This window comes from Diabrotica virgifera, chromosome 7, assembly GCF_917563875.1.
Source record: "Diabrotica virgifera virgifera chromosome 7, PGI_DIABVI_V3a".
In the NCBI taxonomy this organism is placed as follows: domain Eukaryota; kingdom Metazoa; phylum Arthropoda; class Insecta; order Coleoptera; family Chrysomelidae; genus Diabrotica; species Diabrotica virgifera.
Window position 1 is genome coordinate 114,959,872 of NC_065449.1, and position 23,417 is coordinate 114,983,288.

Sequence of the window (23,417 nt, forward strand, 5' to 3'; positions counted from 1 at the left end):
ATTCCGGTAAACGTTTTTAATTTTTTTCAGTTCTTGGTTGTTCATTCCTGCTTCGTTTATTACTTGCATCACCTTGGCGTGCTGTATTCGATCAAACGCTTTCTCGTACTCAACCAGACATGCATATACGTCGCAAATTGACGTCTCTGCATCTCTGGAACAAGACTTGTATTGAGAACAATACTGCAATCTATTCCCCGAGTGCAGTATTTCTCTACCCCTCCCCTGAAATCATTACGTTTTTATAACGAACCAAACAAATAATAATTTTTATTTATATAAAATCTGATTGTATCACAGTTTTAAGATCAGTCATGTCTAAGTAGTTGAATACTCTCCATCTTATTTCTGATGGTAACTTAGGTGAAACTTTCTTCAGCATTAAGTCAGCATCTGTAAGTAATTCCATTCTTTGAAACCCTTGCTTAACCCTAAGTTGTACTAACGGAAAAATATTACCATATATCGAAAAGTCTTTAAGGTAATCTTCAATATTTTCTAACTCGTTTTTAATATCGTCGTTATATAGATATTGAACAAAAGCGTTGCCTTTATTGGAGCCGCTAATTATTTGATGTAATGAAACAGTACTATTTTTTATTGTCACCCTGGCCATGCTTGTTATTTCTTTTTGGCAGTCGTTAAAGTATTGCGATAATTCTTTGAAGAAAGGACAACCATCCCGAATAAATTTTTCATTGGGATTGGGATTGTAAATTAACACGGTGTATTTAATTATTAGTTTTGCAAGTACCATGTACTGTGTCTGGTCTGACTCCGGATAATCACTTGACACATCTTTTAGGGCTATCGATAAAGTAGATTTGCCTTTATATTCAGCTTCTTTTAGATCAGCTCCATTTAGAATTAAGAACTCTGCAACATCTGTGCATATACTTTTTATCGCATAATATAATGGAGTGGCTCCATTGGGTAGAGTTTTCTTGTTAACATCAGCACCCATTTCAACCAAATATTTAACCATGGTAATGTGATCCCATTTAGCAGCTACATGCAGAAGAGTATATTCTTGAATTGTACCGAAATTGGCGTCTACCCCTAAGCTGATAAAATACTTTACAATTTCTAGACTACACGTTTCAGATGCCCAATGGAGTGGAGAATAGTTCCGAGATCTCTCCTGTAGGTTAAACACTGCACCGTTTTTTAAAAGTAACTGGGCAATTTCTAAATTCCCATGTCTACAAGTTAAATCTAAAGGAGTCATCTTGAAGATATCTTTAGCGTCCATATCAGCTCCTTTTTCTATAAGACCATGAACAACTTTTACATTCCCTGCTATGACACCCAAATGAATTGGACCCCGTTTCTCACAATCTTTGAGACGAACGTTAGCCTTATTGAACAGTAAATAATCTACTACTTCGATGTAACCTCCAGATGCAGCCATATGAAGAGGTGTCATTTTGTTGCTTTCATTTGTAATATCTACATATATCCCATTTTCTAAAAAATGCTTTACAATTTCTACATATCCTCCTTCAGCGGCAACATGAATAGGCATATGTCCATAACTATTTGAACACTGCATATTTGCTCCAGCTTCTGTGAATAATCGAACCATTTCAAGATCATTATTGTTCGTAGCAAAATGTAATGGACTCCAGCCATTATACGTTTCGATTGGGTTTACATTTGCACCGTGGTCCAACAAATATTTGGCTACTTTTATATGTTTGGAATCTGCAGCTCTATGAAGAGGCGTCATTTTGCTGCCTGGCTTTATAATATCTACATACATCCCATGTTCTAAAAAATGTTTTACAATTTCTACATATCCTAATTCAGCAGCAAAATGAATAGGCATATCACCAAACATATTTGAACACTGCATATCTGCTCCAGCTTCTGTGAATAATCGAACCATTTCAAGATCATTATTGCGCGTAGCAAAATGTAAAGGACTGCTCCACTCAAACGTATCGATTTCATTTACATCTGCACCGTGTGTCAATAAATATTCGGCTACTTCTATATGCTTGGAATTTGCAGCTACATGTAGTGACGTAAAACCATCAGAATCCACTTCATTGATTATAGCTCCTGCATCAATCAACTGTTGTACTTCATTTAGGTTCCCAAATTTTGTAGCTATATGCAGTGGATACTCATTCTGCTCCATATTTACAAATCCACTGCGTTGGCTTTATTAATGACACAATGTTCTTCTTTAAATACCTGAAAAATAAAATAAATATAACGATTAGTACAAAGGTAACTGTAAATATCAGTGATTAGTGATGTAAGAAAAGAATATTCTCAGAAGAATACTTTCGAGAATATTCTCGGCAAGAAAATTCTCAGCAAGAATTTTCTATATATACAAAAACCGAAGTAAAAATATTAACTAGATATGGATTAAATTATTTTAATTTAAAAAATATGTATGTATATTGTTTTTGCCAATTTCACCTAGTATATTCTTTGCACCCCAAACATTATTATTCTAGAAGCTTACTACCTAGTACTGTCGCCAGCGGGGATACAACGGCCTCCTTTATTAAGATGGACTTATCCAAGTTTTTTATGTATTTTTACCCGTAGAACACGAATTTTTTGGGTAACAATTGATCCGGATGTCGAGAAGATTGTTATAAACAAAGAACTTCAAAATTACACAAAAGCGATTTTTCGCAAAAAAAACATTTTTATGTATTTTTTGGGTCATTATAAGCAAAAAATGTAATTAAAAGTTTTTTCGTAGGGTACATAATTTTCGAGATAAACGCAGTTGAACTTTAAAAAAAAAATTGCAATTTTTGAACACGAATAACTTTTGACTAAAAAATAAAATAACAATTCTGCTTACCGCATTTGAAAGTTCAAATCAAATTATACCGGTTTTGATTATTTGCATTGCTAAAAATTATTTTTTTTATTGTAAAACAAAGCTATAAACACATAGCGCTTGAGTGATGTTTTCAATGCATCTCTTATTTAAAATAGAACGAGTAGGCGCGCAACAGGCAATTTCTACGTATAGTCCAATCAACAGCCATTTTCTCGTGGAATTTTGAGAATCAAGCTCGATTTTCTTGAAAATTTGGATTTAGGTAGTATTTACCGCCTTTGTCAAAATATACACTACGCCGAAGCTCGCTTTTGCTCTGGAGGTGAAAACAACCCCATTTAGGCGATGAAATTTTTTTTAATCAAAATAGCTATGGAAGTCGATAGCTTGACCAATTCTGAGTAAATTTTGTTCTATACATTTTTTTTGCAAATTTGATATTTTCCAAGTTTTTAAAGATTGAACCTATGCATTTTTCATTGAAAAAACTCCCGTTTTATAACCGTTTTCATGATTAATTTAAAAATTTTAATTTTACAGAAAAAATCATTAACAAAATTGTATCTACTAAAAAACAAAGAGATTGGCGTCAGAAAGACCTATGTAAACCCAATAATGACTGGGTTATTGCTCTTTAAGGCATGGTTATTTTCGAAGAACCTCAAAATGAAGAACCTTCAATCTCAAATAATTCGAATATAGTGAAATTTTTTGGGAAAATTTAAGTAATATATTTTAAAATTCATTAAAAAACATTTCAAATGAGCTCTGACAAAAGTTTTTTCCACAATAACTGACTGACTTAGGATGAAAAGGAAGTGGCTTTCTGCTTTTTTTTTTGTTTGAAATGTAACAATTAAACCTTCGGAATTACAATCCTAATAAAAATGAATAGCTTCACACTTGAAATTAACTATAATTTGATATAATTGATATGACACATGTGATTTAACGGGTTTGGAATGCTTAGTTTAGAAAAAATAGTTGATTAAATCGAAAATGACAGTTTTATAATTTACAAAAAGAGTGAATTTTTCTTAACTAAACCTAACAGTATTCATGATACAAAAACAAAAAAAAATCAAAATTTTCAGTGAAAAAAATTTTACAATTAGTATTTGAAACAAATTTTCATAGTATTGTGACGAATTTCTAACTGAGGCCGGTCCTGCCCCTAGCAGTCAACAAACAACAGCGACACGTCATCGACGAGTAATGTCTCCGCTAATCCAGAAGTTTCCCGATGATAGGCGGAGACCTGCCTCAGGTCTTCCAAATGTTCTCGAAGCAGAGCCGTATCTATATAAGCGGATGATTTTTAAGCAGCAGTCAGTCAGTTAATGAACGAGCCGCGACGCGTGATATAATTGTATTCGAATCGGATTTAGTGAAATGTATTTATTAGTTATCGGAAGTATGTTTAGTTAATTAAATCATAAATTTGAGTTGTAAATAAATTAGATGTGTTAGTTGGTGTTATTTGTAATTATTAAATAAATAAGCGATGTAAATAAAATAATATAAGTAAGTCTTCCTTTATTTAAATTAGTGCCTAAAAATATAAATAAATAAAATAGTAGAGTCAACCGCGTAAAAAGACAGATTTATAACAAACCCATCTTTGTCAAATACTTGCCGACTGTCCTATTCATACGCTCCACCATTCCATCCGATTGCGGGTGATAGGCCGTGGTTCTTGTCTTCTTCATGCCTAGTTTATCACAGATTCCTTGAAATAGATCGCTCTCAAAGTTCCTTCCTTGGTCACTATGGATCTCCAGAGGTACTCCAAATCGGCTGATGCAGTCGTTGATTAACACATCTGCAATAGTGGCGGCCTTCTGGTCTGGAATTGCGTAGATCTCCACCCACTTTGTGAAGTAATCCATTACCACCAACATGTATTTGCATCCATTGTCACTTTCTGGAAATGGCCCGGCAATATCCAAAGCTATTCTTTCAAACGGACTGCCAACATTGTACTGTCTCATAGGAGCCTTTCTTTTCCGGTAGGGCCCGTTACTTGTAGCACAGGTAGTACATTTCTTACACCAGTCCTTCACATCGTCGGAACTATTCATCCAATAAAATCGTTCCCGAATTCTCTGAAGGGTCTTCTTTACACCAAAATGCCCTCCTGATGGACTGTCGTGTAACTGACGAAGTACTTCGGCTACTCTACTCTTTGGAATCACCAACTGCGTTCTCCTCACCGAACCATCATCATTTTCTATTTCTCGTTTAAGCAAGCTGTCTTCCAAGATAAATGAGTCCCACTGGGCCCAATACGTCTTAACTACTGAGCTTAGGCTTGATATTTCTTGCCAAGATGGTCGACGATTTTCTTCTTTCCACTTTCGAATCTTCTGTAAAACTGGATCTTTTTCTTGTTCTTCCCTGATCTTAGTAGGCGTCCACTCGTCGTTGACCACTGTTGTTCTTAGTACTGCTGCTTCCTTTGACTCTGTTTTGTTGCAATGGAAACATTCTGCTGGACACGGTCTTCTAGATAGAGAGTCAGCGTTCCTGTGGCTAACTCCGGCCCGATGCTCGATCTTGAAATCATATTCTTGAAGTCGTTCAATCCATCTGGCTATCTGACCCTCTGGATTCTTAAACTGCATTAACCATTTAAGGGCGGCATGGTCGGTTCGGATTAGAAACTTCCTTCCGTAGAGGTATTGATAGAAGTGTTCCACTGATTTTACTACTGCTAGAAGTTCTCTTCTCGTGACGCAATAATTTCGTTCAGGTTTTGAAAGCACTTTACTAAAATATCCAAGGACTCGTTCCTGTCTTCCTTGGATCTGCGACAGCACTCCTCCAATTCTCACATTGCTTGCATCCGTATCTAAGATGAACCCTCCTTCTGGCAGTGGATACCCTAATATTGGCGCTGTAATTAAATGCCTCTTCAAAGTTTCAAATGCCGTTTGGCAGTCTCCATCCCAGCAATAATCCCTTGCTTCCTCTGTAAGTCGCGTTAATGGCTTAGCAATATCTGCAAACTTCTTAATGAATCTCCGGTAGTATGTACATAGTCCCAGAAAACTTCTCACTTGATGTTTATCAGTTGGCTCAGGCCATTCCTTAATGGAATCGATTTTTCCTTTATCCACGGCCACTCCTTCTTTGCTGACTATATGGCCTAAATAATTGACTTTACTTTGAAATAGATTGCATTTCTTGGGATTTAACATTAACTGGGCAGCTTTAAGTTGTTTAAAAACGTCTTCTAAATTCTTCAGGTGGTCTTCAAACGTCTCCCCCAAAACGATTATGTCGTCTAAATACACCAGGCATGTTTTCCAAGATAACCCTCTCAACACATTTTCCATAAGCCTCTCAAATGTCGCAGGAGCATTACAGAGTCCAAACGGCATAACGTTGAATTCCCATAATCCAGATCCTGTCGTGAAGGCCGTCTTCTCCTTATCCACTGGATCCATTTCTACCTGCGAATATCCAGACTTCAAGTCCAACGTAGAAAACAATTTACTTCCAGCCAATGTGTCCAACGTGTCGTCAATCCGAGGCAGAGGATAACTATCTTTCTTGGTAACATTATTCAACAAACAGTAGTCCACACAGATTCTCGTAGTTCCATCTTTCTTCTTGACCAGGACCACCGGAGAGACCCATGGGCTCGTAGAACTTTCTATCACCCCGTCTTTCTTCATTTCTTGAACAATCCTTTCAGCTTCCTCTCTCTTCGCCTGTGGTAATCGTCTAGCTGATTGACGAATTGGCCTAGCGGTACCAGTGTCAATTTTATGTTTGACAACTGTTGTTCTTCCTGTTTTTCCTCCTTTCGGTACGAATATGTCACGATATTGCCTAAGAAACTCCCTTAATTTTTCTTTTTTCCATTTGATTTAGAAATTGGCCTGCAACTGCAACCATTTGGTCGAACTTGTCGTTGGAATTATCTGATGTTGTCGTCTGACGGATTATGGACGTCACGGGTACACAAGTTCCTACTTTTGTTTCCTTCTTGATGGTCACCGGGTAGTCATTGACATTAATCAATCTCACGGGAATTTCTTTAGCAGAAGTAACCAATTCCTTTCCAATTATGATCCCTCGGCCAACCTCCTCGTCGTGATTCCATGGCTCCATCATAACAGGTGTTCCTTCTTCTACAATTCCCTGTAGCCGCGCTACGATGATCGTTTCACTCCTCGCAGGCACAACTGTATCTTCTCTAATAGCTGCTAGCATAGTGCTGTCATCATGTGGATGAAGAAATACCTCCTCGTTGCCAACTTTGATTACCCTGTTCTTAAAATCCAATTGAAATCCATGCAAATTCATTACGTCCATTCCTAATATAACATCTTCTTCGATGCCTGCAACTATGACAGTATGGACGAACTTTTCTGCTCCAATCCCTAATTGTATCTGGATTTCTCCATGGGTGTTGGCGTTTTCACCTGTGGCAGTCCGCAGTCGCAACCTCGTTGGTAAGAGTTTCTTACGGCTGTTTATAACTGACGGTCGTATAATGGTCCTGGTCGCTCCGGTATCTATTAACAATGTATACTTTTTACCATTTATTTCTCCATCTACATATACACTATCTTCACGACATTTCAAAGAAGCTATTAGTATGAGAGAGTCTTTGGAAAAGTTGCGGGTCGAAGCTGCCCCCCTAAGGCCGACCCGTTCTAGTTTTCCTGCTGGTGAGTCTCTTGACTGTTATTGTACCTAGGGTACTTACATGAACTCCGTACGTGTCCCATTTCACCACAATTCCAGCACCTTATGGTCTTTGTTTTCTTTGTTTTGGAGGACATCCAAAGCGTCGCCTCGAAGAGCAATAGTGAGGTTTACAGCTTTTTCTTTTTCGGACCATCCGTTCGCTCTGGCCGCCGATTCGAACTGTTTCATGTAGTTGTTCCATGATGACTTTCCGTCGAAATTTGGCACCTTAACACGAGCATGACCTACACTCCCTTCAACTATCGACCGTGGCTCTAATTTTTATTTGGTTTCATCATTTTTAATGTCTGTTAACATGGGTTCCATACCTTTGTCTACTTTTTCCGTTTCCTCCATTTTCTTTTCTATTTCCTTGATCTTTTCTTCAAAAGTAGATTTTATGGACGATATCTTGTCGTCAAAATCCGAAGTGACTTTAGAGATTTCGTTAGTCATCTTGTTTTCAAGGGATGAAATATCACCCGAAACTTTCGAAACTTTGTTCTCTAACGATATAATGTCTGTAGAAACTTTCAAAACATCCGAAGAAACTTGGGAGATTTCACTAGAAACTTTGTTCTCTAACGATGTAATGTCTGTCGAAACTTTGTTCTCTAGCGATGTAATGTCTGTAGAAACTTTGTTCTCTAACGATGTAATGTCTGTCGAAACCTTCAAAACATCCGAGGAAACTTGGGAGATTTCACCAGAAACCTTCTAAATCGACGAGATCACAGCAGCATGCTTGTCTTCAAACAAATAGGTTTCTGGATCGTGACCCTCTTCTTGCAGAGCGTTCTTTAGACGTTCGACTAGATCAGCCTTTTTCCCAGTAGAACTCAAGTCCCTTTCTTCCAATTCAAGTCTCAGGTCTGCAATTTTTAGCTTACACAAGGAAGACATGATCACACACTTTATTTATTACGATTTATATTTTATTTATTTTTAAAGGTTCCACACTCTATTTAAACCGAAAATTTACGTTGAATTTATGTATTTCAAGTATCCTCACTTCTGCACCATTTGTTATAAATCTGTCTTTTTACGCGGTTGACTCTACTATTTTATTTATTTATATTTTTAGGCACTAATTTAAATAAAGGAAGACTTACTTATATTATTTTATTTACATTGCTTATTTATTTAATAATTACAAATAACACCAACTAACACATCTAATTTATTTACAACTCAAATTTATGATTTAATTAACTAAACATACTTCCGATAACTAATAAATACATTTCACTAAATCCGATTCGAATACAATTATATCACGCGTCGCGGCTCGTTCATTGACTGACTGACTGCTGCTTAAAAATCATCCGCTTATATAGATACGGCTCTGCTTCGAGAACATTTGGAAGGCCTGAGGCAGGTCTCCGCCTATCATCGGGAAACTTCTGGATTAGCGGAGACATTACTCGTCGATGACGTGTCGCTGTTGTTTGTTGACTGCTAGGGGCAGTACCGGCCTCAGTTAGAAATTCGTCACAGTATGAATACTTTTAGATTTATTTAAGAAAAATGCACTTTTTTTAATTATAAAAATGTCATTTTCGATTTAATCGACTATTTTTTCCAAACTAAGCATTCCAAACCCATCAAATCACATCCATTGTATCGATTATTCCTAAGTAAAGTTAATTTCAAGTGGGAAGCTATTTATTTCTATTAGGATTGTAAAGACGAAGGTTTATTCGTTAAATTTCAAACAAGAAAAAAGGGAGCGACTTTATTTTCGTCATAAGTCAGTCAGTTCTTATGGAAAGAACTTTTATTAAAGCTCATTTGAAAATCTTTTTAATGAACTTTAAAAGATGTTTGTTAAGTTTTTCAAAAAAATTGCGCCAAATTCGAGTTATTTGATATTGAAGGTTCTCCATTTCGAGGTTCTTCGAAAATAACCATCCTTTAAAGAGCAATAACTCAGTCGTTATTGGGTTTACTTAAGTCTTTCTGACGCGAATCTCTTTGTTTTTTATTAGCTACAATTTTATTCTTAAAGACATTTTCTGTAAAATTAAATTTTTTTGAGTTATTAATGAAAAACGATTATACAACGTGAGTTTTTTCAATGAAAAATGCATAGGCTCAATCTTTAAAAACTTGGAAAGTCTCAAGGTTGCAAAAACAATTTATAGAACAAAATTTACTAAGAATTGGTCAGTCTATCGACATTCATAGTTATTTTGATTGAAAAATTTTCATCCCCTAGATGGGGATGTTTTCACCCCTATGGCAAAAGCGCGCTTCGGCGTAGGGTAGATTTTGAAGAAGAAGGTCAACCGAGCTTAATTTAAAATTTTTATTACAATCGGTGTTGATTTTCAAAATTCCACGGTTTTACAGTTTTTTACCGCTAATGAGTGGTCTAGTAGCATGCGTTAAAACGCATGCATTGGGCACGGGTCGAAACGCTAAAACACTTAGCTATGTTTGACGATAAACAAATTAATTTTTGTTAAAGCAAATAATCAAAACCGATATAATTTGACTCTAACTTTCAAATGCGGTAAGCAGAATTGCTATTTTATTTTTTAATAAAAAGTTATTCGCGTTCAAAAATTGCAATTTTTCGATTTTTTGAAAGTTTAACCGCGTTTACTCGAAAACTATGATCCTACGAAAATACTTGTAAAAACATTTTTTGCTTAGAATTACCCAAAAAATACAAAAAAATGTTTTGTTTTGCGAAAATCACTGTTATGTAATTCCTCAAGTTCTTTGTTTATAACAATCTTATCGACATCCGGATCAATTGTTCCCCAAAAAATTCGTGTTCCACGGGTCAAAATACATAAAAAACTTGGGTAAATCCATCTGAATTAAGGAGGCCGTTGTACCCCCGCTGGCGACAGGATACACCTATGGGATACACCTACTTGCGGCTCTTCTCATGAAATGCTTTTTCGCTTTGGCTGGCCGGAGAATCTCGCGATTTTCGATAAAATCCCCAAAAATTGAAGTAGCCGGGGCTGGAGAGTCCCGTGAACCACTAGCTATGATGTTTACAGTGTCAATATTTATTGTTTCGGTGCTATATTAACGTCCACATATTTAGAATGGTGTTGTAAACACCATACGTTGTAAAATCAATTGAAAACTATAACCAATCATATGGTGGAAAGGTACATGTTTAGGAAAAAAAAATTAACTAAAAGTAATTGATATATTAAGCATGGCTTCAACCATTGCAGCGACTGAAAGAAGTTTCAATACTTATGGTTTTATCCACTCCTCTAAAAGAAACCGGCTTCCTGCTGAACTGGCTGGTAAGGTAACTTTTATCGCTCACAATTTAAAATTGTTAGACATAGGACATAGACTAGTCCATGATTGAGCTGGCGACTCGTGAAAAACAAAATCCCACAACTTCTCATTGAAATGCAGAATGTAGATCACCAGGATGAGCTAATGATAGAAATAAATTATGAATCTGACGCCTCATTTTTATCAGATTGGATCACCACATCCATTATTTGCTGTTAAGAAGAAAATTTAAATTTTTTATCAAATAAACTTTGTGTTTTCTGTTGTTTTTGTATTTTTTATACATAAAAAACACTGTTGTTTCGTCTCATAATTTTGTATATAATTTCATGATTTTTAATACCCTATTTCATCTTTAACAATATCCCTAAGCGCGTCATAGGGTTCACTCTGAGAAAATTCTCCATATCGAGAATTCTCCGATTTTTCATTCTCGAGAATTTTCCAACGCTATCAGTGATAGCTTTTTTTGTGAGGAAAAATCATAAAAATTTGCTTTCAATAGGTCAAGGACCTTTAGCTACAATAAGAGACACATCAATTCCGCTGGAATCTTTTTTCTATTTATTAAAATTAACATTCCTAAGTAAAACTACATATACGAAACTGTAATAACGCCACTAATATGGTTGGAGTCTACATTTATCCCAATCCCAAAAAACCCAATACATCATCATGTAAAAACTTTAGACTAATGAGTTTCATGAGTAACTCTCTCAAACTGCTTCTCAAGCTAATTCTTAACAGAATTGAGCAGATCTGCGAAGAAACAATTGGAGACAAACCATTACGTTTCAGAGAAGGATTGGGAACAAGGGAAGCTTTGTTCCCAATGCTAAAATTACTTCAAAGATCATGGGAAGTACGGAAATCAATTTACGTCTGCTTTATAGATTATGAAAAGGTGTTTGATACGGTCCCACATGATAGGATGTATCTAGAAATTATTGGAATCGATGATAAAAATCTGAGTGTTTTACAACGTCTTTATAAGAATCAAGTAACTTCTAATATTCGGGTAGACGACAAGAAAAAGACAAAATTTTCATACAAAGAGGTGTCAGATAAGGGTGTGTGTCATCTCCAACTTTATTTCTAGAGTCACTAGAGAATGCTCCAATAACGGACTTTGCATAAATACCTCAAAGACACACTTATTTGTGGTTGGCAAACAAGACGTTGACCCTATGCAACTAATTGTCAACAATGAGCCTATTACAAAAGATAACCATTTTAAATACATAGGATGTTGGATAAACGAGACACTAAATCCTAATGAAGAAATTAAAACTCGTATATAAATTACGAACAAAATATAAGGCAAAAAGAATACAATGGAACAAAATTCTTATAAATTGGAGACCGTGGGAATATAAACGAAGCAGAGGAAGACCCCAAATGAGATGGGAAGATGATATCAAGAAGCACGTGGGCTTTAGGTGGATAACTGTAGCAACAGACAGAGAAGAATGGCAAAGGATTGGGAAGGCCTATGTCCAAAGATGGACCGAAGAAGGATAATTAGATATATAGATAGATAGACATTACAAGAGGAACATTTATGAAACTTAGATATATACTTATACTGTGCAATTCTCAGCTGAACTTACAAGAATCAAGTTTATAAAATGTTATGTGTATCCTGGATTGCTCTATGGATGTGAAAGCTGGATCATGAAGGTTAATATGATGAACAAATTAGAAGTCTTGGTCTTACGAGATATGGTCATATCGTAAAATCCTTAAAATCTCATAGATTCAGCGCATTTCAACCGGTGGCACCCAAAATCCCGACAGCCAGAATCCCGACTCGCCAGAATCCCGACACCCCAAAATCCCGACATGCCAAAATCTCGACATGTCAAAATCCCGACATGCCACAATCCTCGCATAAGTAAAAATCCCGACCACTACATTTTGACTATTGATTTTTTTCTTTTCAAATTCAGTACCAATTCATGTATTATAGAGAATTGAAATTAAAAAATTCACTTAATTTTATAATGTAAAAGCTCTTCTTACTGAAATAGACGGTTGTAAGTGACTTGAAAATATCGATTATATGAGAGTAAACTTGAATTGAGGATTTTATTTTATAATATTGAACTATACATATATTGGCAAAAAAAGAAAAATAATTTAATTCATGTACCCATGTTAGAAATTGTATTTAGAAAATTAGTGTATATTTAATGGTAAATACTTTTGTTTGGTAACCAAAAATAAAAAACACATGCCCATAAACAAAAAACCAGAAATAAATGTAATTAAAATATGTTAAAAAGAAATTATCAAACCTTGACCAAAACACAGTATTTTTATTGGATTAAAACTTTACAATTAACTGCCAAACGATTTAAGAGAATTATAGATTTGTCAGGATTTTGGCTGTCGGGATTTTGGCGTGTCGGGATTTTGGCATGTCGAGATTCTAGCCGTTCGGGATTTTAGCTGTCGTGATTTTGGCTGTCTGGATTTTGGCTGTCGGGATTTTCGGGTAAAGATCGGGCCAAAGATCCAGAAAAGAGAGTGTCAGAGATGAGGATTTCCCCACTCAGTCTGTTTTGTGTTGAATGAAAACGACCTCACGCTTAGTCTCAAACTAGCAACATGCTTTGCCATGTAAAATAAAAAGTTTTATAAGGGAACAAATAACAGGTTAACATTTAGAAACTCATAAGCTAATGACATCTTTTTGAATTTTTTGTTTACCATTATCCAATGAGGAGTTCTCATGAGTTCACCGCAAGGTCCATTGTTTTTTGAGGTGTCTTTAAAAATTTGCCACCGTTGGCTTATTTTTCAATATTTTGCCTTAAATTTTTTCTTGAATATTTTATGAATTGTAGTGAATATACCTATTTAATTTAAAAATAAAATAATTTTACCATACTTTAAAAAATGTGATTGAAAGATTGATTTCAGCCCCTACGGCCCCCCTTAAGGATAGCTATGATTTTGATAGGCAACCCATGCTAAAAATATTTGTCTATGTATGAAATTTTATAAAAACATGTTTCATCCGGCAAGCGGATGGGTACAGATCGACCTATATTCGGATCTCGTTCTATAGGTCAGAGGTCACCAATTATGTTACCCGAGGGTCCGTTTCGAAAACTTACGATACTTCTGGGGTCCGGATTTAATGCTACCTGTATCTGGTTATTCTGGTTCGGTTTCTTTGCGGATTTTTGTTAAAAAATATCCCCCTATAAACAAATCAGAAGGGCGCCGGGCGAAATTTATGAAAACATCAACTTGTTTGTTCCCGAATATATTATGTTTTTAGCATTTTTGGGTCATCTTAAACAAAAAATATCTGTCATTTTTCTCAAAAGTTTTATTAGATTTCGAGATTTAAACGATTTAAAATCTGAAAAATGCGAAAATAAGCATTTTCGAAGCTTAAAAACTAATGTAGATACTTATAAATTATTATTTTTGGGGTTGTCAAGTGCCAAAATTGAAGATTAAACATTCAAGTTGTTTTAATGTTAATTATGCGCCTCCTCTCGACCCTTAAGCCGTCGCGGAGCCGCGTCGCACTATATGCTGCGTATCGCACTATATGATTGGCGTATTCAATTAGCACATTGGCTATTATTAATTGAATAAGTAAATAAATTATTTAAAAAAAAACTATGTCAATTACACACACCGGCAAAATTAGCCGAACACGTTAAAAATGGGACATGTTTGATGTCTCGTATTTCATAAACCAGTGGTCCGATTTGAGTGATTCTTTTAGTATGTTATAGCCTTATTATTTAAGAATATCGTTGTAATAATATTGTTGCTAGACAGGTAAATACCATTTTATACCGGGTGTACCAATCGTACTGTGTTTTTTTCTTAAAGTTTGGAACACCCTGTGGAATATTCTAGCATATGTAAAATATTAGAATTAATACTAGATTGTAGACTTAGACTTGCTTAATATTTTCCTTTTCGATTCATTTAGTTATATGAGATAACAAAAAAGTTATGTGCGTTAACAACTATCCATGTCTTTCATCAATAAATCCTCATACATAGTAGGGGAGGAAAGTATACTAAATTTGTAGTTACTCGAGCGTTATGGGAACCTATTGGATTGTGAAGAGTATGTGCTAAAATCAGAAAAAGGTTAAGTTAAGTTTTCCATAAAGTGGGGGACTTTTCATTTTTTAATTTAATTTTCCATTTGAAACAATCATTTTTCTCCGATTATAGCGCTATCTATCCGTAATTCGAAAAAATATGTCGAATAAAAGTTGCTTATTTTTACGTAAAGAATCCAAATCTGCAATAAAAATTGGAGGCTCCTATTTAAGATTTTAAATTAAATCCCCCACCCCACCTCCGTGGGGGCTCGTGACACCCCACGGAGAGGGGGGGGGGGGGTAAATTAAAAATTATAAATACGAACCCTGCGATATTTTGCTAAATGAACATCAGATCGTAAAACTGCAAAATACACCTATTCAATATTTTTCAAAAATCTACCGAATGGCACCAAACACCCACCCAAAAATCTACCAAATGTAACCCCCCACCCCACGGAGGTGGGGTGCCCCAATTTTTATTGCAGATTTGGATCCTTGACGTAAAAATAAGCAACTTTTATTCGCAACATTTTTTCCTATTATGGATAAATAGCGCTATAATCGGAAAAAACGATTGGTGGAAATGGAAAATTAAATTGAAAAATGGAGAGTCCTACACTTTATGGAAAACTTAACTTAACTTTTTTTGGTTGTAGCACCCACTCTTCACAATCCACTCCAGGTCACAAGAATGCTCGAGTATTTGCAAATTTAGCATACTTTTCTCCCCTACTATGAGGATTTATTGATAAAAAACATGGCTAGTTGTTAAAGCACGTAACTTTTTTATTTTCCAACATAAGCAAATGAATCAAAAAAGAAAATGTTAAGAAAGCATAATTCTACAATCGAGTTTTAATTTTAATATTTTATATATGCTGGAATATTCCACAGGGTGTTCCGAACTTTAAGAAAAAAACACAGTATGCTTGTTACACCCGGTATAAAATGTCATTTACCTGTCTAGCAACAATATTATTACACCGATATTCTTAAATAATAAGGCTATAATATACTAAAAGAATCACTCAAATCGGACCACTGGTTTATGAAATACGAGACATCAAACATGTCCCATTTTTAACGTGTTTGGCTAATTTTGCCGGTGTGTGTATATAGATACCAGAAAATTTTAATTTAATGTCAAGTATTTGTTGGGATTTTTTCGCATAGGTACGTACCTACGTGTAATACGTGCGACAGAGACGCACCATAAAGTGCGACGCGCGACGATTAACAATTATAAAACAGCGGTCTATATTGAAATAAGCCCCCGATTACTCGTTAGAACCTTGAAAAAGTATAAATTTCAATTGAAGACCTTGGGACCAGAAGGGGGCATGCCACCAAACAATATGTTGGAGAAAACATCATTTTAAACTTATTTTCAAATCCTGAAATCCAATTTTTAAATTTTTCTTGATAGTAAGGCCAATAATCGTTTGGACATATGATATTAAATACATAATAAAAGTAACACAAATGTTTATTTAACGGTTTTTGAGTTTTGGAACATTTTTTGAAAAAATATGAGGCTTACCCCCTTTTGTATAAAAAATTATATTTAAAATATGAACATAAAATGCAACAATAAAATAATTCAGTTGTCAAAATTTTCAATATCTGAAAAGTCGTCCAAGTGTTCAATGTCTTCCAGTGGTTCATTATTCTCAATATCTGGTAGAATCTGTTGGCAAATACCAATTTCTGCCTACACTGTTTTTTGCAACCGCAAGGTGCAGCTAATTTTGTTTTTATATACTTTCCTTTTGTATTTATATACAAATTCGTAAACTAGATTTTTTTAGTCTTGCTCTTAATTTTTTATGTCGTTGGGTATCCTTGTGTCTCCGTCTAGAAGGCACCTTCTTTTCTGGAGTTGATAAGAGAACTCGAGAAGTCTGTGGGGTATAAACCTATTCATTTTCTTACAGTAAAATAGGTATTTTACTAAAAAGGAATAAGCCACAAAAAACCTTTAGAACAATCCTAATATTTTGAGGTTTGAAAAATATAACGTAAGGGGACAAGCCACACATTTAATAAACTTCCTGTTCCTGAGTTTATATTTTCCCAATCGCTGCTACTTCCGGATACTGTATAGTCTTTGTCATCTTCGCTTTTATTTAAAAACGGATCTTGGTCACTGTGTTCAGAATCAAACTCAGGAAAGTAAATTTTCCGTTTACATGCACGGGAATGTTCTGACACAACGGGACTTAACTACAGCGGCGCCATCTATGAGAAAACTGCTGAAACTTTCTGTTCGGGACATTAATATGGTCTCAAAGTGTACGATTTCTACTTTAAATCATTTTTGACGAAATTGTGGCTTGTCCCCTTCTGGTCCCAAGGTCTTCAATTCAGGCACGTGACAACCTGAAAACTAATACCTAATAACTTCATCTTTTGAAAACTAATAATTTACATTTGAGTTTTCAAGCCTCGAAAATGCGTATACGTATTTTCGAATTTTTCAGATTATAAATCGCTTATAACTCGCAAACTATCAACTTGTGATAAATGATAAGAAATCTTTATGTTTAAAATTACCCAAAAATCTAAAAATGCATTTTTCGGGGCAAAAAGGTAATTTGAATTTGTTTAAAAAGATTGTCTCCTCTGTAAAAACTTAGTAGGACAAAGACAGAGTATTTGCAATGTCCATTTAAAGATGGAGTTACTACAAATAAAATGGTATCTTTGGATGGTGAACTGATTGTAAAAAGCAATAGTTTTAAGTACCTGTGGCCGGTATTACAGAGTAATGGAGAAATATATGGAGATGCATGCAATAGAATTAGGGCTGGATGGATGAAGTGGAAGGAAGCGAGTGGTGTGCTGTGTGACAGGAAAATTCCAATGAAGTTGAAGGGAAAATTCTATAAAACAGCCATAAGACCGGCTATAATGTACGGAACTGAATGTTGGGCAGTAAAAAAGAAAAAGGAACAACGAATGCATGTGGCGGAAATGATAATGCTTAGTTGGATGAGTGGAGTGACAAAAAAGGCGTGACCCGTCAAAATGGTCCGGTCAAAACAGCCCCGTCAAAAAAGCCCCGATAAAATAGCCCGGTTACAAAATAGCCTCGACAAAATAGCCCGTAAACAAAATAGCCCCGACAAAATAGATCGCACACAAAATAGCCCCGGTCAAGACAGCCCCGGCTAAAAGAGCCCCGGCGAGGGGGCCGAGTACCCACAATAAAAACTTTTACCTTCGACTTCCACTTCGGACGTCGTTGTCAAAATACAAAATATTAATAAATTAAACAAAAATGTTGTTGCATAGTAAAAAAATTCTTCTAATAATTTAATTTAATCTGACTCATTCAGATCTGCAATTTAGACATAGTGTTAAGAAAAATCCTGAAACAGGTCGATTTTTATTTTTAAAATTACGATATTTTGGTATATATGTCATACTAATTACGTCATCCATCTGGGCGTGATGATGTAATCGATGATTTTTTTTAAATGAGAATAGGGGTCGTGTGCTAGCTCATTTGAAAGGTTATTCAATTCTCTATTCAGTAATATAAACATTTACATAATTGTTTATACAAGGTGTCCAAAAAATTTTTTTTATTTAAATTATTTGAAAAAAAAAGAAGAATGTATGTAATTTATTTAATTCAAAACGCATTTTACTGCTGTCAGAAATCAGACAAAAATGTTTATATTACAAATAAACATTGATTTTCGCTTAAATTAAATCTTCAAACTTCCAAGAGGCAGATGGCTGGCTTGAACATTGAATTTAATCGAAAAGCAGGACACATTTAATCTAAACAGAAGACAGGTTCGAGTTCTCTGAAAATACCATTTTTATTTAATGTGGTTAAGATAAACATCTGAATAGAGGATAATTACCATTTCCGAAAAAATGTATTTTTAAGGGATTATTTCATGATGAATTCTCAAGGGAGCTTTTTTGTCGGGACTATTTTGTCGGGGCTATTTTGTGGGCGGGCTATTACTCCGCGGCTATTTTGTCTGCAGGCTATTTTGTGTGCGGGATATTATGTGGGGACTATTTTGTCGGAGCTTTTTCGGCGGGGCTATTTTGACGGGGTACCCAAAAAAGGATAAAATTAAAAATGAGTATATTAGGGGAAGTCTAGGTGTGGAACCAATTGATGCCAAAATGAGAGAGCATAGGTTGAGATAGCACCCAATACGAAGAATTGCTGAAGTGCAGATTCCTGGAAGGAGTAGGAGAGAAAGACCAACGAAGATGTGGGGGGAGACGATTAGGCAGGACATGTTGGTAAAGGCGATTAATATTGATATGACTCAAGATAGAATTGTATGGAGAAATGCAATTAGGGAAGCCAACCCCGCATAGGGATAAGGCAAAGAGAATGATGATGTTTCCTCTGTAAAAAAATGTACAACCTGTCTGAAGTTTGAAATGAGTTTAGTGCAACTGATTCTTATTAGGGAGTTGAGCCAAATACAAAAGCACATAAGTTGAGCCAAACATGGTACACAATTTCATGGCCAAAATTTTCATAATTGCAAAACAATATATTCTGAATTTATTTGCAGACCGCATAAAACTAGCCTACGGTCCGGATGCGGACCGCGGTCCGCCAATTAGTGACCCCTGCTATAGGTAATGATGGTAAATTATATGTACCTATAACTTCCACAAAACTATAAGAACCTAACACGAACATCAAAGAACGGAATATATAAAACAGTGATTAGACCGGTGGTCATGTATGCGTGTGAGACGTATATTACATGATGAGAGATGTATAGGGACGAGCGACGTAGTCCAAGAAATAAAATTTCAACGTCTAAGATGAGCTGGCCATGTCCATAGACTCCCTAATAACTGCATTGGCAAGTTACTCTGGGAAGAAGCTCCTATATGCAGAAGGAACTTAGGACGCCCACGAATGCGATGGAGAAACAATATATGGTCAGACTTAAGAACAATACCCACTAACCCATCTATTATGGACGACAGTTCGAAATGGAAGCGAATTGTGCAGTCAGCCATGACCCACCCGGGTTATAATGCTACGAGAAGAAGAAAAAGAGGGTAAATTAAATGGCAAACTTAGTCCTACAGTAAAAACCATTACAGAAGGAAATGAAAGGCAGAGCGTCACAAAGATTAAAGGGGAAAATACAGAATACCTCAACTAATTATCCAAGGAAAGATTGAGGGCAAGAGAGGAGTAGGTCCTAAACAAATGTCATGGCTGTGAAATATAAATAACTGGAGATACATAAATAACACTAGCGAACTTTTGCATGCCGAAAAAGACAGACGTCTGACCTTAAGATAATTCGACGATGAATCAGAAGAAGAAGAAGAAGAAGAAGAAGAAAAATAAATCACAAAAGAGAAAACAATGAAAGTAGTAAGTCAAAGAAATTTAAGGAAGAACACTGACATGAGATATGGGTTTTTTAACTTATTATTTACAGTTTTGTAATTTTATTGCGTAATACTGTAACGTTGAAAATTGTTATTTCAAGCCTTCAAGATATGCTACCGAACTAAATAAGTAAAATAAATATTTATTATTTCTAAAGCCTAAAGCACTATAAAATCTAAATAAATTCGATGACAAAATAACATCATAAATGAATTTAAAAAAATTAAGATACCCCTAAATAAATTTACGAGGAACGATACTGATTTTTCAGAAAGAATAATGTTGAATGATAAACATTTGAATTGTTGATTGTTATCTAGCGATTTTTAACATGCAAATACCCTACTACGTTTTACCATAAAATTTATTTTTATACCAACTAATTGCAATAATTATTACAATTTGATAAAAAGTTCAAGCTTACCTTTTCGTATTTACACTTTCACACACTTGTTAGTTTATATCCAGCACTGGTGTGACTGTTGCAGTTTTCAGTGCACTTAGTGCAGTCTGCAGTGGTGAGCGGACTCACTGGCGATTTCCGACAGAGCACAGTGTTGTAGGAGGAATGACGGTTGCGTAAACGCCAGCCGACTAATACAATAAACCCAGGCAAAAGATTTCAAAAAGTTGCATAATATATCCAATGATTGCAGAACATTAGTTCCAATGATGTTCTGATTTTTTTAATGCTCCATTTTATTTAACAATTTGTTACGTTAGGAACAATCATTTAAAGTTATGACTTTCTTAGGTTATGACATGTAGGTAAGAATTCCAATGAAAACTTTGCTTTCTAAATTATCAACAAATAGTTTCTGTCCTTGTGGGATCGGTACTCACCAGAGGGACCGCAGACGTTCGGAAACAATTAGCGTCTCTTTGCAAAGACAATGACGTCGACTTTGCAAAGTAACAAGACACTTACTCAACACACAGACTACACATTACTCCCCTGACGTAGTGATAAGTTATACAATTACGTGGCTAAAGGTTCTAGTTCTAAACCAAAGCCAGAATCAGTAGTCCAGAAAGCCACTGCGCATCCACTAGGAAAAATATTCTAATTCGGATTTTTTGCACAATCTTACTCAAAAAGGACTCCTTTTAACAAATTTGCATGTTGCCAGGATCAAAAGGTGGTCAAAAATTTTTTAAACGTTTTTTTTTTTGTTTTTTTCCTAAAATTTTTTTTTTTTGCATGGAAAAAAGTTTTTTTGGGTTTCTTGGATTATTCCAAATAGAAAAGGTCTTTAGTGACTTTTCTCTAAAAATGATAGTTTTTGACATATAAGCGATTAAAAATTGAAAAATTGCGAAATCGGCCATTTTTAACCCTCAAAAACTATGTGAAAAACTGAAAATTTGAACGTTACCAAGGAAGGTAGATATTCTATAAACATCGATTGATGAAATCCCGAAGAGTTTTTTGCCATACAATGTTTAAAACTACTTACTTACTTACTTAGTCCTAAGCCTTTCTACCTTTAGGTGTAAGGCTTCAAAACTACTTTGTTTTTTAATTGTTAATCAAGCGTGCGCGACACTATTTTCCACCGACAGTATGGTGCAAATGAAATGAATAAATTCGTTATTTCGTAAACCGGCGACTCTAAGGAAAAATCCCGAAACAGGTCGATTTTTATTTTTAAGTTATGATATTGTGGCATATATGGTATACTAGTGACGTCATCCGTCTGGGCGTGATGACGAAATCGATGATTTTTTTAAATAATAATAGGGGTCTTGTGGTAGCTCATTTGAAAGGTTCTTCAATTCTCTATTCATTTATGTAAACATTTACATAATTATTTATACAGGGTGTCGTTCTACTTCTTTTTTGTCAAATAATTTAATTTAATAAAAAAATTTTGGACATCCTGTATAAATAATTATGCAAATGTTTATATTACTGAATAGAGAATTGAAGAACCTTTCAAATGACCTAGCACACGACCTCTATTCTTATTTAAAAGAATCATCGAATACGTCATCACGTCCAGATGGATGACGTCACTAGTATATCATATATGCCACAATATCATAACTTAAAAATAAAAATCGACCTGTTTCGGGATTTTTCCTTAAAGTCGCCGGTTTACGAAATAACGAATTTATTCCTTTCATTTGCACCATACTGTTGGTGGAAAATAGTGTCGCGCACGCGTGATTAGCAATTAAAAAACAAAGGAGTTTTGAATATTGTATTGGAAAAAACTCTTCGGGATTTCATCAATCGATGTTTAGAGCATATCTACCTACCTTGGCAACATTCAAATTTTCAGTTTTTCACATAGTTTTTGAGGGATAAAAATGTCCGATTTCGCAATTTTTTAATTTTTAATCGCTTATATGTCAAAAACTATCATTTTTAGAGAAAACTCACTAAAGATCTTTTCTATTTGGAATGATCCAAAAAACCTAAAAAAAACTTTTCCATGCAAAAAAACAATTTTAGGGAAAAAACAAAAAAAAACGTTTAAAAAATTTTTGACCACATTTTGGTCCTGGCAACATGCAAATTTGTTAAAAGGAGTCCTTTTTGAGTAAGATTGTGCAAAAAATCCGAATTAGAATATTTTTCCTAGCGGATGCGCAGTGGCTTTCTGGACTACAGAGAAAAAAAAATTATCAACTAATGTATAGATAGTACTACTAGTAAAATAAATTAACACTTATAGGGTAGTCAATGAGGATATTTGGCTCCGAATTCCATCCTACTACATCGATTTACTTTATATTTTCAGAGTAAGTAGGGAATATATCAGAAAATAAAGTCTACCCCATACCGATGTGCGCTTTTATCTTACGGTGGTTCCCACTCCTTCTCGGGGGTGGGAGGAAAATTTTTCGGTTAAACTAACCACGGACGTGGCTATAGAACCGAATTCTAAGCAAAAACTGTTCTATATATATATATATATATATATATATATATATATATCTATATATATATATATATATATATATATATATATATATATATATATATATATATATATATATATATATATATATATATATATATTATTTTTAGCCTCTCATGACGTCCCCCCATGTTAAACTGTAGTCTCTCGTGGCGTCCAGGTCTTCGTGGACTCCGATATACGGTTGCCACGAGGATTTTCTCTAAAATATATCGCAGGTG

The 23,417-nt window shown here is 35.0% G+C and overlaps 1 protein-coding gene across 1 annotated transcript; it reads right to left on the reverse strand.

Moving 5' to 3' along the window:
• Positions 1-239: 239 nt before the first annotated feature.
• On the reverse strand, positions 240-20,826 carry LOC126887902 (ankyrin-2-like). Its single transcript, XM_050655798.1, has 2 exons — positions 20,694-20,826; positions 240-2,199 (listed from the first exon to the last, which is right to left on the reverse strand). The coding sequence occupies exon 2, from the start codon at positions 2,141-2,143 to the stop codon at positions 275-277; it is 1,869 nt and encodes a 622-aa protein (XP_050511755.1). The 5' UTR covers positions 2,144-2,199; positions 20,694-20,826; the 3' UTR covers positions 240-274.
• Positions 20,827-23,417: the final 2,591 nt, after the last annotated feature.

Excerpts from the sequence above, each read along its gene's own strand:
- LOC126887902 (XM_050655798.1), bottom strand. The coding sequence starts at position 2,143 with ATGGAGCAGAATGAGTATCCACTGCATATAGCTACAAAATTTGGGAAC.